Raw genomic sequence first — 18440 nt, forward strand, 5'->3', positions numbered from 1 at the left:
AATAGATAAATCAATAGATACAGAAAATAAATCAGTAGTTGCCCTAGGGCTGGGGAAGAAGGGAGCACTGGAGAGTGACTGCTAATGGTTTCCTTTTGGGGTGATGAAAATGTTCAAAAATTAAGGGTAACAGTTTCACAACCCTATGAATATACTAAAAATCTTTGACTTGTACACTTTAAGTGGGTGAATTTATTCAAGTATGTATGTATGTATGTATGTATGGTTTGTGATTATATCTCAACAAAGCTGTTTTAAAATGTATGTGTTGCTATGTTGTGGTCTATAAAGCTCCTATCAAAAAAGTGGACTTGTCTCTTACTCTAATTTTTACAAGTGTTTAATACTGCATATTTTTTGAAGCTATGTTGTTAGCATTCTATAATGCTCAGGGCAATTATACCTTCTTAGGATACTCTATCTGTAAATAATATGAAATATCCCTCTTTGACCTGTTTAATGCATTTTGCCTTAAATTCTATTTCATCTCATGTTAACATTGCTGATTTTTTCATTCGTGTGGAATATTTTTCTCCAAATTTCAAATATCAAGGTTGCTTTCTTCTTTAGAAGTACCTCTTGCACATATACATCTTAGTGCTATATTTTATTTTTAAAAGTCTGAGATTCTATTCATAGGGGAATTTACCTATTACTATACTTTTACCTTTACCTATTACTATACTTACTCCTCTCATCATATACTTTTTTTTTAAATTTACTATACTTGCTTATTTTCTCTGCCTTTGGTTGGAATGATAAACTTTATTTTTTACTCTCATGATTTATATTAAATGTCCTATTTGTGGTTATTATTCATATATTTCAGATTATGTTTTTCTAAAAAATTGTAGAGTTAATCTATATCTGAATCTTTTCCTGAAAAAGAATCCTAATACTTCATCACTTCTTTTTCTTATACCCTCTCATGTTGAGTTGATCTGATCCAGACTAATATATTTAAAGATGAACATTATAGCTAAAAAACTATGAGACTCAACAATACAGATACACTTTACTGGATATGTGTGTATTGTAAAGCTCTCCACTGTTTCCTTACCTTGATCCTGTTTCCTCACAACATGCCTTTCCCTTCTTTGGACCTCCATTCCCCCTCCCGGCCTCATCCCCCCCACCCTCCCTCCGACACTTTAGGCAGGAGTAATTCCATAAATAATTCTTTCAAAGAAGGTCTGTAACAACCAGAGAAGGTGAATCATTACAGATCCAAAAATGCTTTTATTTTCCTCTCACATTGAATTGCTGGTTTGCCTGAATATAGAATTATAGGTTCAAAATAAAATTTTTCTCACAACTTCAAAACTACCGCATTTCTATCTTCTATTACTTGTTTTTTACCAATAATAGGACTGATGTTAACTTGATTCTTTCCTTTGTAGATAAACTATGTTTGCTCTCTGGAAGCTTTTAGTTAGTTCCTCCTTATTACTAGCATTCTGAAATTTCACAGGAAGGCATCTGAGTGTAGGTCTTTTGTTATTCTTTTATGCAGTATTCATTAGGCCTTTTCAAAAGACTTGTCTGTCAACTGGAGAAATTTCATTCTATTATTTCTGTGATTATAACTCCCCTTCACTCATTGTTTATTTGAACCTTCTGTTAGATGAATGTTGAAGCTTTAGAAGGAGCTCTACATCATATGACTTTTTGTTCATGCTTCCCTCCTTTTTCAGTTTAAGACTGCTTTCTAAGGAATCACTTAGCTCAATCTTCCAATTCATTAATTTGATTTTAGCTGTGTCCACTCTATTTCACCTGTTTATGTGGGGTTTTTTTTAATCTTAACACTCATATTTTAAAATTCTTAGATTGGTTTAATTTCATTCTATCCCATATTTGTTTTAGAAATGCAATAACCACTTATTTCTCTGTGAATGTTAATTTAACTTATTTCAGAGTCTGTTGCCGGTTCATTGTTTCTTTGGGTGTTATTTTTTTAAGTTTGGTGCCTCATTTTTCTATCATAGGTTTTCCTCAAACATTTAGTGATTCTTGGCATCAAGATCGTTTCAGAGTCCCTCTTTGTCTGTGTATGCTGTTTCTGTTAAGCACCCTATGCCTCGAGTGATAATGTGGGATATGATGCCAGGTGTCATGTACATGTCAGGAGTTTGTCCTGCCAGGAAGAGACTCCTTGAGCTTCCCGACAATCAAAAGCTACTTGAGGGATCACCCAGCCTCTCTGGCCTCTGTTTTATACTCAGTGCTTTAGCTGGGATTCACAGAATATTGAAGGAGGGGGGTCACCACAGGCCTAGCCGCTCTATACACACCTGCTTATCTAATCCTGCAGGTCCCCTCCCCACTACGTGAATATGACTCTGCTTTGAGAACCCTACTGATCTATATATTTTCGGGTGTGGCTCCACCATGTTTCATTTTTCTGTGGATGTGATTCTTCAGGCCTAATATCTTTCAAGAATTCCTGAAATTTCTACCCACTGACGGGACCCTTTCTTATTTTTCCCGGACTATTATCAATTGATTCATGTAAGTGAGTGCTTACATAGGTACAGATATATATGTACAACTTTTCTGTCATCTTACGGAATTTGGAGTTGTGGATATGCCAGTGGTGGTGGTAATGTAGTTAGAGTATCATGAGCTCTGCCCACCATTTTGATCATTTTCTTAGTGTCATTATTTGCTAAATAGTCTGTACTCCAATGTTAATATGGCCATATCTCTTAATCTCAGACTTGTATATCCAACTCCTAGTTTCCTGTATTTCTTAGAGGCACCTCAAATTTAACATGTTCAAAACTGAATTACTAACCTTATCCTCACCAAATCTGCTCCACTCAGGCATCCTCAGGACCTTTGGAGCAAGTTCTTCACAACTCCTTTTCCCTCGCTATCACCAAGTAGTCCCTAAAAATAGATTTAACTTCTTTCCATTTCTACTGCCATTAACTTTGTCCAAAGCCACCATTATCTTTCACCTGGAGCAGTCAGAGTCAACATTTAAAAATACAAATCAGATCACGGCATTCCTCTGCTTAAACCTCTTCCTTTACTTCTCATTGCTGTTGGAATGAATTCCAAACTGTTTTCATGTTAAATGCTATCTCTGAATCTAAATCTGGAGATTAGGCCCCTGCTATTTACTTAAAGACCACTTTGATGCCAATAGGTTATTAGCCTCCTGGGTTCCGTAAGTTTGACTTTCTCTTCCCTTTGCTCCACTAAGGAACTGAGGTATTCCATAGCTTCACCTTCAATTAATATAACCATAATTTCTCTTAACTATGATGTCTATATCATAAAACTGCTATAAGAGGTATACTCTTTAACTGATTCACTTTGTTGTAAAGCAGAAACTAACACACCATTGTAAAGCAATTATACTCCAATAAAGATGTTAAAAAAAAAAGAGGTATACTCTTTAGTTACTAGGCATTTTATCTATCTGTAGCTAGATCAGTCCCTTTAGGAAGCATCCTCGCCAGTGAACAAGTCCAGTTAAAGGTGTGGATGCCTCTTGGTCTAACCTGCTATAAAATGGGAAAACTCCAGTTAAGTCCCAATATATGACCGGTTAGTCCAGGCTTTGACAGTGTGAGCCTGGGTAAAAATCCTAACTACTCTAGGACACAGCTTCTTTTCCTGTCAGATGAGGAGGGTAGGGTTGTATGATCTCAAAGGTGTCTTCCATTTCTAGTGGCCACAGATTCCATGACCTCATATAATATTTCCTTAGAGAAAGTATAGTACCTATCACTCAAATCTCATGAAAATTATATAGAGAGTAATATTCTATTTCAGGCTTAAGAAGAACTTTCATCAAAGAGAAAATAATTCAACTTGAGGTTTCTGGAGACCACTTAAGCCAACATGGATTCATTTTGCCAAGATTTAGTGCTGCCCTCAATTGCCTAAGGAACACAATCTCAAGAACTGAAAATACAGCAGCAACACCAAGAAGCATTATTACTACTATTACTACTACACAGTAACAAAAATGAAAGGTTTTAGCTTATACTGGGCAACGACCAAAAACTAACTATAATAATCAAATAGGAATGAAAACAGGAAAAAAAAAATCACAGTAGGTACCAAAGGCTTCTTCCTGAAAGATCAATAAAGATCAATAGTTCATACTGGTTTAGAAAAAGAGGCAACATACCCCCCTTTCTCCACACCCCTTCCATTTTTATAGCGATGTTAAAAGGAGAGGCTCTTCAGATTAAGTTACTAGTCGTATCTATAGAGTTTTAATAGCCTTTAAACTGATTATAGTCCATTATAAGCCTTGATCAAAATCATAAAGACCAGGAAAAAAAAATTCCCTCCTTCCTGAATAATTTATAACACCTAACTACCTTCCCACAAACTGTATAACCTTTGAAAATGGGAACTTATTCCCACTGACAATTACTATGCCAAGTTTGAGTACTGTCTCTGTACTGATGGATTTCACAAATTAAATGATCCACACTGCTTTACCTGATACATTCCAACTCCAATGTGCTTCGGCTCAATTTTCACTAGCTCAGCTAATGGATCTTGTACACGTCTTGCTATGGAAACTGAAAAAACAGAATCAGAAAACAAGTATGGCTTAATGTGAAAAGCAGTATCCAGATGATTACTATTTTAGTTCCTCATAATGCATAGTTATCCCTCTTTATTCTTCCCCCCAAGGAGGCCAACAATTAACCAAGTTTCAGAGTTCCTTTTTTTTTCCACACAAAAGGTGAATGCAAAATTTCAGGATTAATTATGTCACCAGAACTCCTAGGTATTCCTGAGCACGAACACATTGAAAGGGTTATACATTTGGAAAAACAAATAAAACGCTTAGCTGCTATATTTATACAATTACCTGTTCGTTCTTTAAATATAGTACAGTAGGGCACCTCACACTTTAAAGAACAAGTAGATAGTTGTTTTACTTTTGAATAATCCTGCACTGCTATAAACATGATACACATTTGTACATTAAATATGCTTATTAGGACTAGATCCTGATAAAGATGAGTAAATGATAGAATCATATCTTACTGCAATCAGAGATCATTAGTTGACTAGTGAATACTCTTGAATCACCTTGAATATGATTGCAAGATTAGTCTGAGAAGTGATCTGCGTCCCAACTGCTTGTTCCTAACACATGCACAGTCCTAATTACATCCCTTTCTTGACCATCACTTTCCATTTTTAAGAGACTTGAGAGTTAACTTTAAACATTCTTTGTGTCAGGATTTTTATTTAGTCATCATTTATTATCATCTTTTTAAAAGCCATATGTTATTAACAAAATCTCATAACTAATTTAGCTTATAAGATAGATTTAGTTAGAGAAAAGAAATTTAGTTGCATTGAGTGTTTACAAATGAACAGCTTTTATTTTCTAAACACATGAAAGCTAGTCAGTGTCACCTACTCATACAGAAGGCTGGATGAAATATAAATTCATTAAGTAAAAACATTAAGGCCATTAAAGGAAACCCCATGCCTGTTTTCATGTTAAACTGTTCAAGGTCTGGTAAAAGAAGCCACTTCTTAGAAGTAACTATCAGATTCTCCAGTCACTGATTTGTGCCACCTCTCATCAGAGATAAGATCTACTGTGAACATAAAGTTCACTGCACATTCAAGTCTTTTTCATATCTTTTATTATTACTGCTAACAGACAGTGACAATGGCAGCTTGCAAAGCAAGCTTAGAGAGCAATAAGCTGATGTTTTACAATCTGCCTATTTCTCCCACAGAAGAGATGGGGATTCCAAGGCCTTCACATACACCTTTCTCATCAAATCTCATAAAAAGTTAATTAGTGCAAGGATGCCAGGTTATAGGAGAAATGGTTTCCTTTAATAACCACATTTATAGTCATATGAAAACATATGCCACCAGAGAAATACCTGATATCCTCTAAAACCAAATACAGTCAGGCCTCCATATCTGTGGGTTTCACATCCACAGATTCAACAAACTATGGATCAAAAATATTCGAAAAATAAATTCCATAAAGTTCCAAAAAGGAAAACTTGAATTTGATGCTCTCAGCAACTATTTATATTGCACTTACAACTATTTACATAACATTTACATTGTATTAGGTATTATAAGTAATCTAGAGATGATTCAAAGTATATTGGAGGATGTGCATAGGTTATATGCAAATACTATGCTATTTTATATAAGGGACTTGAGCATCCTTGGATTTTGGTATCTGAGACGGGTCCTGAAACCAATCTCCTGTGGAAACCAAGGGACAACTCAACTGTATTATTTTTTTATTCTAACCTTTACATATATTATACAATAAGAGTGATTTTCAAACACGTAAATACATTGCCAAAATATTTTCGAATTAAAAAAACAACCCACAACAGTAGACCAAGTTAAGGTACTAGGCATCAGAACGTTTGCTGTGTAGGAAGGCAATATTAGAAATTCAATAAAAGTATATCAATAATAGGTAAATCTCTCAAATCTACACCTTCAGGAAAACCCACATTATGAAAACCTAAACTTAGAAACTGTGTGAGTAGATCCCGTATTTTAACATTTCTGAAATACACGAAAGGATTTTAAGCTATTTTCTACTGGATTCCCTCCTAACAGTTCACTGCCAGTGTATCCTTTGTTCATCCTAATATTGCTAAATATTAGCAACAACGGATTAAAAATGATGGCTTCTAGATGACATATTAATTCTACAATAAGTCCCAATGGCTTCTGGAGTTACAGTGTACCCAGTAAACAACCCCCGACATAGATCTAATATTTCTAAAATTGGCATTTCACTTTCAGATGCTGTTCATTCTGTGTAGCATAGAAACCCAAGCATGGAAGAGATGGGAGGGAGGAGGAGGGAGAGAGATGAACATTGTTTAAAGTAGAATTCGAAAAGTAGTATGCTCAGGCTTTGGAGAAAAGATGGTGTTGTTTTCCTGCTGGCAGGATAATCAAGAGAAGGGTTATGCAATGAACAGTAATAATGATCAGGCTGACAACAGATTTCTGAAAGCAAGAGACAGATAAGTAGTTCAGGCAAAAGGAGTTTAATAGATTGTTGATTAAAAAAAAAGAAGAAGAGGGAGTAAGAATCATGGCCCGAAACTTGGGGCACATTCATATTTTGAGACAGAAAAGAGAAGGAGGAAATGGTGAAAGAGGCAGAGAAGGAATGGTGAGGAAAGTGTAGTAAAAGAAGTCAAAAAGACTTCTGGAACATGTTAAACATAGAGTTACCCTATGTCCCCAAGTTTTTACTCCTAGGTACATACTCAAAAGAAATGAAAACATCAGTCTACATAAATTCTTGTTCATGGATGTTCACAGCAGCATTATTCATAATAGCCAAAAAGGTGAAAACAACCCAAATATCCAACAACTGATAAATGGATGAATACAATGTGGTATACCTGTATAATGGTAAACTATTTGGCAATACAAAGGAATGGACTACTGATATATGCTACAGCATGAGTGAACTTTGAAAACACAATGCTAAGTGAAAGAAGCCAGCCAATCACAAAAGACCTCATATTGTAATGATTCCATTTATATGAAATATCCAGAATAGGCAAATCCATATAGACAGAAGGTAGATTAGTGTTTTCTAGGGATTGGGAAGAGGAGGGGAAGGGGGACCGATTGCTAATGGGTATGGGGTTTCTAAGGGCGATGAAAAAATATTCTAAAATTGGATAGTGGCAATAGTTACACAACTCTGACTATACTAAAAAATGATGACATATACTTTAAAAGGATAAACTGTATGCTATGTAAACTATATCTCAATGAAGTTGTTATGCATTTTTTAAATGCAGTATGTCCAAATGTATGGCAAATATTGACTATTTTGCCCACATGTAACGTCAACATTTCTCTGTATCACTGCGACTATTTACCACTGTTTAGGAAGTTCTAGTTAACGCAATTGGAAGAGAAAAGAAAGTATAATTACTCAAAAGACAGAAACTAGATTATTTATTATTACTTGCAGATGATGACTGTCTACTTAGAAAACCCAAGCAAGTCAACTGAAAAAATATCAGAACTAATAAGATTTCAATCAGTTGGCTGGTTTCAAGACACCCAGACAAAAACTGATGCTCCACCATATGCCATCAACAACCAATAAGAAAATATCATGAAGGAGAATCCATTCACTGTCTCTGTGTGTGTGTGTGTGTGTGTGTGTGTGTGTGTGTGTGTGTGTGTGTGTGTGTGTATTGTGGGTGAGTAAAAAAAATAAAATGTGCATAACCTGGATGAAGGTATAAATTTAATGGAATTTCACTGTATTTCTACAGAGTTTGAAAAATATTAGTTAAATGGCTCTAAAGTTTATGTAGAAAGAAAGAAATGCATAGGACAAGTGCAATTTAAAAAAAGATTAAGGCAAGCCACAGTAATTGAAAGAGTCTTGCGTTGTAGCAGACTAGACAGACCAAGGAAAAAGGGAAAAAAGTACATATAGGAATTTCGTTTTTAATAAATGGTAATTTGTTAAACGGTAATGAAACATATTGTGTAAAGGAAGACAGTAAAAAGCACGGAAAAGCAGGGAAAAGGAGCTTCGACTGAGCGAAGATTATCATCCTAAAAGGTAAGCAACCAGAGCTACAGCCATATGCAGTAGCACTGAAAACAACATTTCCCCTCATTCATAAGGTATCTTATATCCAAAGGACAAAAGGGGTTCTATTGGTTTTGGTCTTCAGTGCCATGAAACACATAGAAGCTTAAAGCTTCCAGAGCAAATAAATGTATTGCTTAAAAGACTGTACTAAACTGTATTCTCTTTAAAATTTGCCTTACTCTGTTATCTGAGAATATCAAAGTGGAAATTTTTATTTTTAAAGTCCAATACTCACTTCTTTTTTATACTTCCTCTTGCCATCAGACAGCAACAGAGGAATCCCCATGCAGTCTTATTTCATTCAACAACTTCAAACTGGAATTTTTTTCACTAAAAAGCTTATTAAAATGTAGTTTTAATGCTCTTAATGCAAATTTATTATAATCTTGATCCTCTAATCAGTAATTACATTTTTCAATAAGGAGCTGACAAATCTGTTGACCTGATATAAATACTCTATATCTTGATTGCAGTGGTTGTGGTTACCTGACTACTACAAGCTTTTCAAGATTCATAGATGGTGTACCTAAAAAGGGTGAATTTTACTTTATGCAAATATACACTTAAATTTGAAAGAAATATCTTTTCTCTAAGGATCAAACTTTTTCTTTATTTTTCTTCTTTCTGTATAGTCTCTATTTCTTCCATGCAGTGTACCCCACCTCCTACCCCATATTTTGGCATCTGTTTTTAATAGCATAAGTTTTCCTTACATGTTAAGTGACCCTAGACTTTCCATCAGGGGTAGGGTACTAAAAAGCTGACTGTAAGTGCTTTGCTCAAAGGTGAGGTTTGTCAACTGTGGTCTTCACTATAGGGTGATTTGGCCATTTCTTTGTGAAATCTCTGATCTCAGTTTCTTTAGGTGTTTTCTCTTGTGTTAGTCAGAATCCCCTAGTCTCCCACATGGAAGATTTAGTCCTCTCTAAGGTATCTACAACAGCATGTCAATAATTATTTAATCTCTCTTTTTATTAGTAGGTATTCCCACTCTCACTTATAACCCATGTCCTCCAGTGTAGAAACCTTCGGTTTAACCCCCTCTAGAAAACAATTCTCCAGTCTTCTGCAAAAGTGGAAGAAGTTACTCAACTGTGTGGAATGGGAGGTCTAATTCATTTCTTCTTTTTTTACTGATGTGAAATTCACATAACATAAACTTAACCATTTTAAGGTGTACCATTCAGTGGTATTTAGTATACTTACAACATTGTGCAAACCACCACCTTTATCAAGTTCCAAAACATTTTCATCACCCCCAAAGGAAACCCTGTACACATTAAACAGTCCCTCTTCATTGTCGCCTCTCCCCAGCCCCTGGCAACCACCAATCAGCTCTCTGTGTCTGCAGATTTGCCTATTCTGGACATTTCACATATATGCAATCATACAATATGTGACCTTTTGTGTTTAGCTTCTTTCACTTAGCATGTTTTCAAGGTTTATCCATGTTGTAGCACATATCATTACTTCATTCTTTCTTATGGCTGAAAATACTCTTCCATCGTATGGATAGACCACATTTTGTTTACCTATTCACCTGCTGATGGACATTTGGGTTGTTTCCAGTTTGGGGCTATTGTGAATAGTGCTGCTATGAGCATCTGTGTACAAGTATTTGCTGAGTACCTGTTTTCAATTCTTTTGAGTATATACCAAGGAGCGGGATTGCTGGGTTATATGATATTCTATGTTTAACTTGATCTCACTGCTTTTTAAACAGACTTTCAATCAATCCTCTTATTTTAGACCCATTCTCAGCCCTCCCAAGATACTTCTAAAGGTGCTTAGTGCATTTCCTGAGTCTTTAGGGTTTCTACGATCTATTTCAGGTTAGCTCTGTTTTCTACAATGCTGTCTCAGTATTCCACTTTCTCAAGTTGGCTAGATCTCATCCGGTTTCCAGCTTCAAAACTATTGTTGCTGTTATCTCCTCTCCCATTCTCCTTGTCCTAGTAAGTTTATGCCTTCATTCTATCAAGTTACTGTCATTTTAATGAGATTTCCGACGAGAGTTAAGGAGTAACAGGTATATTTAATCTTCATTTTTTTTTTTTTCCCCGGTACGCGGGCCTCTCACTGTTGTGGCCTCTCCCGTTGCGGAGCACAGGCTCCGGACACGCAGGCTCAGCGGCCAGCAGCCATGGCTCACAGGCCCAGCCGCTCCACGGCATGTGGGATCTTCCCGGACCGGGGCACGAACCTGTGTCCCCTGCATCGGCAGGCGGACTCTCAACCACTGTGCCACCAGGGAAGCCCCTAATCTTCATTTTAAATCAGAAATCCATAACAAACGTTTTAATACCAACTATCTACTATTCTATCCATCCAATTTAGACTGTCTCAGTACAATGAATTTATTATGAGGGGAATGTAAGCATATATAAGGATAACTTCTGTTTTCAATAAGCTGATAAACTGGTCAAGAAGATGTAGTAAGATAAAGGTCATTTTCTTACATATGTTTAACACTTGTATGACTGTTGAGGTTCTGTTATATTTGATATGGTAAACTTATGGAGGGTTGAAAGGTAAAACCCACACCCATAGATAGGTCAGGTCTCAGATGAAGTATGAAGTCATCGCAGATATCAATCACTAGGAAAGAGAAAGATGCCTAGTGAGAAAACAGGAACTGAAATGGAAGTGGGGCCTAGAAAGCCAAGAGTGGAGACTCAGTTAATTTCAATATTTGCTTCTAGGACCAGACTTTGAAGACTCAGAAGGTCTAGGTAGGTGTTTTGAGTTGATATGGATCCAACATAGTCACTGCCAATGTGGAAACAAGCTAAGACAAAGAAAAATGGCACACCTGCAGTGAATCACAAACTGAAGACACAGCTAGGTTTTGAAATCAGGGTAATTAGGACTATATACCAAGTCCCCTTTTTATTATTTCCTATTTTCATCTATGAAAATAGGAAATAATAAATATATAAAATAAAAATAATAGGAAATAATAAAAAGTCCTAACAAGACTCTATCTTGTTAGAATGTTGTGATCTTGTTCCCTTACAATACTGTGGCAGGTATGCACCCACGTGGGCCAGTGGTGAAGAGGAAATAGCAGCCCCCTTAGCAAAGGGAAGTGTGAGGAACTGCCACCTCCTATATATTTTTCTAATGCCCTGTTGGATGATTACCTTTCAGTGCCAACTTGGGAGGCTCTGAATTTTATTTTTTATAAAGAAAAGTATCCTTTTATTACAGAAGTTACATACATAAATATTATGTACACACTTACTTGGCTATGCGGCCTCTTTAAGCCTTGGTTTCCTCATCTGTAAAGTGGGAATAATAAATGACTCATAGGGCAATTGTGAGGATTAAATAAAACAATCCTGGTAATGTATTTACCACAATGCTTTAAAAAGATTAGTGTTAGCAGTTCCCTCCTCCTCCTCCTATTATTATTATTACTATTGTTATTACAAGGCAAGTACCAAAAGAGAACATGGCAAGGAGGCAGAGACCACATTGAGTTGATGTGACAGGGAAAAGCTTCACTGAAGAAGCAAGATTTTGAGCTGGGATCTGAGTTTGAAAAGATGACCATTTTAGGGGACTTCCCTGGTAGTCCAGTGGTAAAGAATCTGCCTTCCAATGCAGGGGACGTGGGTTCGATCCCTGGTCGGGGAACTAAGATCCCAAATGCCTTGGGGCAACTAAGCCCTCGCGCCTCAACTAGAGAGCCCGCATACCACAAACTACAGAGCCCAAGCACTCTGCAGCCCAAGCGCCAAAACTAGAGAGAGAAAACCCACACGCCAAACTAGAGAGAAGGCTGAGTGCCACAACGAAGACCCGAAGCAGCCAAAGAAATTAAAAGAAAATAAATAAAATAAATAAATAAATATTTAAAAAAGAAAAAAGAAAAGATGATCATGTTAGTCAGGGGACTGTGTCATGGAATGAACAACTGAAGGGAAACTACAAGTTCTTTTGGATCAAAAAAGAAGTTTTTAACTTTAGATTAACGCAAAAATTTTCAAATACGTATCACCAGGTGTAGATTTCAAGAACAGTCAATGAAATTTGATGAGAATATTTAAGGAAAAAAAATTAAACAAAAAGTTTATTTCCCCTAATTTGGAATTTCCCCAAATTGGGGGGATTAAGAGATACAAACTACTATATATAAAATAGATAAACAACAAGGATATATTGTATAGCAATGGGAATTATAGCCATTATCTTGTAAGCAGTTACAATGGAGTATCATCTGTAAAAATACTGGATCACAATGCTGTGCACCTGAAACTAATATAATATTGTAAATCAACTATACGTCCATTAAAAAATAATAATAATAAATCAGTAAACACACATACACAAGCCACTTCTAACAAAGTAGTCTAAATATCCACCTATTACACAGAAGAATGCTCTGACCAGATCTATATTTTGCTTGTGATACCAATTATTGTCATTAGATGTACCAAAATATCTTTTTAAAAAATAAATTTATTTATTTATTTATCTTTGGTTGCATTGGGTCTCTGCTCCTGTGTGCAGGCTTTCTTTTTAGATGCAGCAAGTAGGGGCTACTCTTCATTGCAGTACTCTTCGTTGCAGGCTTCTCACTGCAGTGGCTTCTCTTGTTGCAGAGCACGGGCTCTAGGCACACGGGCTTCAGCGGTTGTGGCTTGCGGGCTCTAGAGCGCAGGCTCAGTACCTGTGGTGCATGGGCTTAGCTGCTCCACAGCATGTGGGATCTTCCCGGACCAGGGCTCGAACCCGTGTCCACTGTATTGGTAGGCGTATTGTCAACCACTGTGCCACCAGGAAGCCCTCAAAATATCTTTAATTTCTTCACACACAAGATTTAAACTATTCCACATCACAGAAATCAAAGCGATTTTATACAACTAAAATCAAATCAGGCTGATTTAAATAATACAGTAATGACAATTCCTATTAGCAAGGCAAGAGAAACTGGTCATTTAACAAATATTTAACTATAGCCTGAAAGTCTGTGCATGTTTATACATTTGCACTTTAAATATTTTATGTTAACATATTACTTTCCTCCAACAAAAAGCTGCAATAAGTAATATTTTGCAATAATAATAAGAGAACTGAGTATTTTATCGTTTTTACTATTAACTCTCTAGCATTTAATTTAACTAAAGATGTTTTGGGCTAATTTTTCACCATACTCTAGAATACTATGCAGTGTTCTTTAAAAGCAGTATTCTTCCACTTCTTTTCCATAATTCCCAGTATTATTCCAATCAAACACTTTCTTTCTAACATGACTGCAATGTATCTTTTAAAATTTCTTGGATATTTAAATATTTTGCTTGCTACAAATACAAGTCCAAAATATCAAAATCACACGCTTTAGTGATGACCCACAGTTTCTTACCTGCACTTCTCAAATTAGGGTCCAGTCCTGGCATCTCTTTATTAGCTTCAGGGCTGACACTGTAGACTGATGCTCCTGCTTCACTGACGATACTGAAAAGAAAGAAAAGGGAAATATCATTTTCCAAACTTTCTACCTGCCCAAAGAAAATAAACGAATGAGACTAGGTATTATAAGAAAAGAAAACTGCAGGGCAAAGCACTCTCTTTATATTTCAATGATACCTATACTATTTAATTTTACATTAACATAAAGTGATTAAGCAATGCTTGTTTTCTACACATAGGAAATACACAGGCTTAAATCCATAATGAATTCATTCAGTCGTTTTCTGTTTAAGAGAGAGTTTATAAATGAACACAATGGATACTCCTCCATGATGCCAACATCAAAATTTTCAGAATACTTAGCTCCTCTTGTGTTTCTAATCCATTATTGACTGACGTTTATGACTCCCATCTGAATTAATCATTCTAAAGCATCTTGGGAAGCACAGACATGTGTGTGGATTATGTGCATATGTGGATATACACAAAAAACCATTGCCATAAACATTGCCATTATTATTACTTGGTTATAATTAACAACCACAATGTGAAAAGGAAGGGGATCAGACAGGATCCTACTTCTTTTCAGGAGGGTCTGAAATCATCCTTTTGGTGAACTTGAAACATACCACTTCATGCAGGTGTTAAACCACTTCATTTCATCATTTCTTTAATCAAAGCATCACACATATCATCCTGTTCCTTTCTTCTTTGGCTCCATATACCTTACAATCCACAATGGCAGCACTCTCTTACAGACGACGGTTGTATAGTGGTTGACATTTGTACAGTTTACCAAATATTTTAAAATTAGAGGCTTTCTTTATGACATAATATGTAAAGAAACATCATCTACTTTAAGTATTTACAATACCTTTGGTTCTCTACCATGTGACCATCTAGATGTCACAATTCAAAAGCAGAAACATGTTAGTGCTTAATTTTTAATCCACTCTTAGAAACCTCTCCCATTCTCTGCTCTTCAGTAGTTACTTCAATTGTGAGACAAGTTGAGCAGATAACTTTTAACATATTGCCCCACTGTAACAACTCAACACTGATAAGTAAAATGTGAAAGGGTTAGTTTGCTACGCCAAAGAGTTCTTTGAAGAACTCTTGATTGAACTTCGACAACAATTATAAACCACGGAGACTTGAGAAGATTATTTGGGGGCAACAAGAAGATTTATATCTTTTGCAACCAAGATCTACTAACCCAAATTTCATAATAGGGAAAATGAACACTCTGCAATTGAAAAGCAAGGCTGCTCATCCTGTTCCTCATCAACAGCATCATCATGATACAATAAGAGGTGCATACTATATACAAAGCACAAAACCAACCCCTTTATGAAACTTAGGATAAATAAAAATAGTCAGCCATCAGCCATGGAAAATTTGGTTTCAAACACAAATGAACACTCAGCCTAACAATTTTTTTTCTGAAAAACCAGAGTATCTGTGAAGTGCAGAGAAAAGAATATTTTTAAAAATCTTACCACAAATTTATTTTCTGTCATTGCCAGAAGCCTCCAAAATTACCTCTATTTGAGCAAAGGAACTTAAATGGTAAATAAAAATTCCCATTAACTGTGGGCTTCAGCAGTTGGGTACCTGAAAATTTGCTGGGTGATTCACTGTCTCTTGGAAGTTATAATTCTCAGAAGACTGAGGGAAACTGTTGCAAAGAAAAACACTCAGATAATAAATATTCCTCCAAATACCATATTGCCACTTCTTTTAAACGGAGGAATACAAAACAGATGTGACACGCTGCACCCAAAGATTTTAGATTAACATTAATATTAAATCAATACAAAATGCAGTAAATTTCATATGCTTTAGTTACTAGACAGCATGGGTCCAATAAACTGTTCAGTACTACGCGCAGATCAGAATGCTTAAATAATCTAAATGAAGAGAAAAAGCTCAACACTGATTACTTCAATATAAAACATATAAGGATCTAAGAAGTATATGTGGCAAGAGTTAAATGAAAGAAATCAAGCTGGGAGTGGTGATGATTTTTTCCAGGAGAAGCTGCTAAGAACAAAAGTTATAACCTTCCCCCCCTTCCATTTTTTCTTTCCTATTTAAAGTTCAAGGATAGACATTAAGTAGAAAGTATGCTAGATTTTACAAGGCACTTTCTGTTTATTAGGAAGTTTCCCAATAAACTATTAGAAAATTATTCCAATTATCTCTAGTATATTTTGAGGAAAGCAAAAGTAAACTTTGCACAAAATACATCTGTATATCTAACATTTAATACGTATTATATGTCACAAAACAAATTTCACTCAGGTGTAAGCTAATTAGGCTCATAATCTTAGCAATTTGAATATTTTATTTACTTTGCCATAAAGCAGACAAGACTGAGTAAAATTTATAATTTGGGGGGAATTTAACTGACACAGTTCTAACTGAACTCAAAGGTTTTGAGATTATTACAGTACTTGAAGCCCTTTCAAATTGTTTGTTTAGACAAATGCCTAAATAAATACATATGGTATATCAAACTTTAAATATATTAAAGTACACTACAGAAGCTACCACTGGACTTAGGTTTTACAAGATCTATGTGTTAATGTGCTAATTCTCTAAAATTAAATTGATAATTTTTAAAGCACTTTATCTAATTCAGCACTTTTCTAGAGTCTTTCTAGGCTTTTTAATTTGAAAATATATACATATAAACCACACACTCATAACCTAAAAAACAAGTGAAATGCCTACGCGGGCCTCTCACTGTTGTGGCCTCTCCCGTTGTGGAGCACAGACTCCGGACGCGCAGGCTCAGCGACCATGGCTCACGGGCCCAGCCGCTCCGCGGCATGTGGGATCTTCCCGGACCGGGGCACGAACCCGTGTCCCCTGCATCGGCAGGCGGACTCTCAACCACTGCGCCACGAGGGAAGCCCCAGATGCATTTACTTTTAAATTCATTTAAAAATTTTTAACAAAAACTCTGCAAGTTAAAAATGCCAATTTTTGTTATCTCAAGTAAAATTCAATGCTGTTACATAAATCTGATCATTTATCAATATAATGTACTTTATTTTTTAAGCAAATATATGTTTAAACCACAGAATTTATATCTCCACAGTTTATAAGTCTCTTCTACCAAGATAAATTGTATGTTGATGAATCTTTTAAAACCACGTTTGCAAGTACTTTTCTTACAGTGCCTATTCATTCTGACAGTAAAAGAATGCCAATTTCTTTTGCCAAATTGAGATGGGAGAATTTTTTTCATGAGAGAGGAAAACTAGCTGTTTGTTTTTTTTAAGTTATTGGGCTAATAGTTTTCACATTCATTTACAAGGTTGCTTGAAGCCTCTTATGAGTCTCCTCCCCTCTTCTTATTTCCCAAATATGAAAATAGCTTTTTTGTTTTTCTTACTTTAAAATAAATTGCATGCTTCCTATGTTAACAAGAAAATTCAATTCAAAGTTAACCTACTTAAATGAAAACACAATTAATATTTAGTAAGCTATCAAAAATCAGCCAGGATATATTTGCTTAAACTAATAAAAACGGATGTTTCTCATTTTTTACAAAAGTATACTAGAATTGCTTAAGTGTTACCAATATCTAGAAGCTTCCTTTTCCTTCTGCCCACCAAAAAAAATAGGTACTAAAAAGCTCTGATACTAAATGCACAGCTCATTTCACTAACGTTTTAAAAATAATTTATCTAAAAAGAGTTTTTCCAAATTTTCAGACTGAGAAACATTCATATGAAGAGAGGGTAGGTAAATGACCTAAGTTTCTCAACAAGTAACAGAAAATGCTATAAAAAGTTAATCAACACAGATCTTAATTCTTTGCTTTGCACATGAGAACCTGTTTTGAAGTATGAAAGGATAGCTGTTTGTATTTTGGGGAAAGGAGACAAGGCCAAAAACCAAACCACCATAAATAAAAGGAGGTCTAGGATTTAATGTTTAAAGGATACTTATTTCTAAAAAAAACATCAAAGCAATTTTAAATTCCTTTATTTAGTGATGAATTGTCATTTCAGGGAGCCTCAAATGAGCAATACCTAGTCACTTTAAAAACTAACGTGGGGATTCCCTGGCAGTCCAGTGGTTAGGACTCCACGCTTCCAGTGCAGGGGGCACGAGTTCGATCCCTTGTTGGGGAACTAAGATCCCGCAAGCCATGTGCACAGCCAAAACAAAAATTTTTTTAGTTAAAAATAAATAAAAACTAAGGTAATCTGGTGATGATAAGGATGTAGGGAAACAAATAAAATACTACACTATTAAAGATATTTAAATTGTAAAACTCTTTTGGATGGTAATTTGAAAATATAGATCAAAAGTCACAAGAATATGCATTCTTTCTGAACTGGCTATTATATTTTTAAGAATTTATATGAAGGAAATTTTAATTTACACA

At 35.5% G+C, this 18440-nt stretch overlaps 1 protein-coding gene across 1 annotated transcript in view; it reads right to left on the reverse strand.

Moving 5' to 3' along the window:
- The window catches only part of SRBD1 (S1 RNA binding domain 1), a 234013-nt gene that overhangs the window by 95031 nt on the left and 120542 nt on the right, over positions 1-18440 (reverse strand). Inside the window, exons 15-16 of the mRNA XM_024118922.3 lie at positions 13989-14080; positions 4468-4550 (exon numbers count right to left, since the gene is read on the reverse strand). Coding sequence (XP_023974690.1) covers positions 4468-4550; positions 13989-14080 — 175 coding nt within the window. The remainder of the gene's footprint in view (positions 1-4467; positions 4551-13988; positions 14081-18440) is intronic.

This window comes from Physeter macrocephalus, chromosome 12, assembly GCF_002837175.3.
Source record: "Physeter macrocephalus isolate SW-GA chromosome 12, ASM283717v5, whole genome shotgun sequence".
Taxonomy (NCBI): domain Eukaryota; kingdom Metazoa; phylum Chordata; class Mammalia; order Artiodactyla; family Physeteridae; genus Physeter; species Physeter macrocephalus.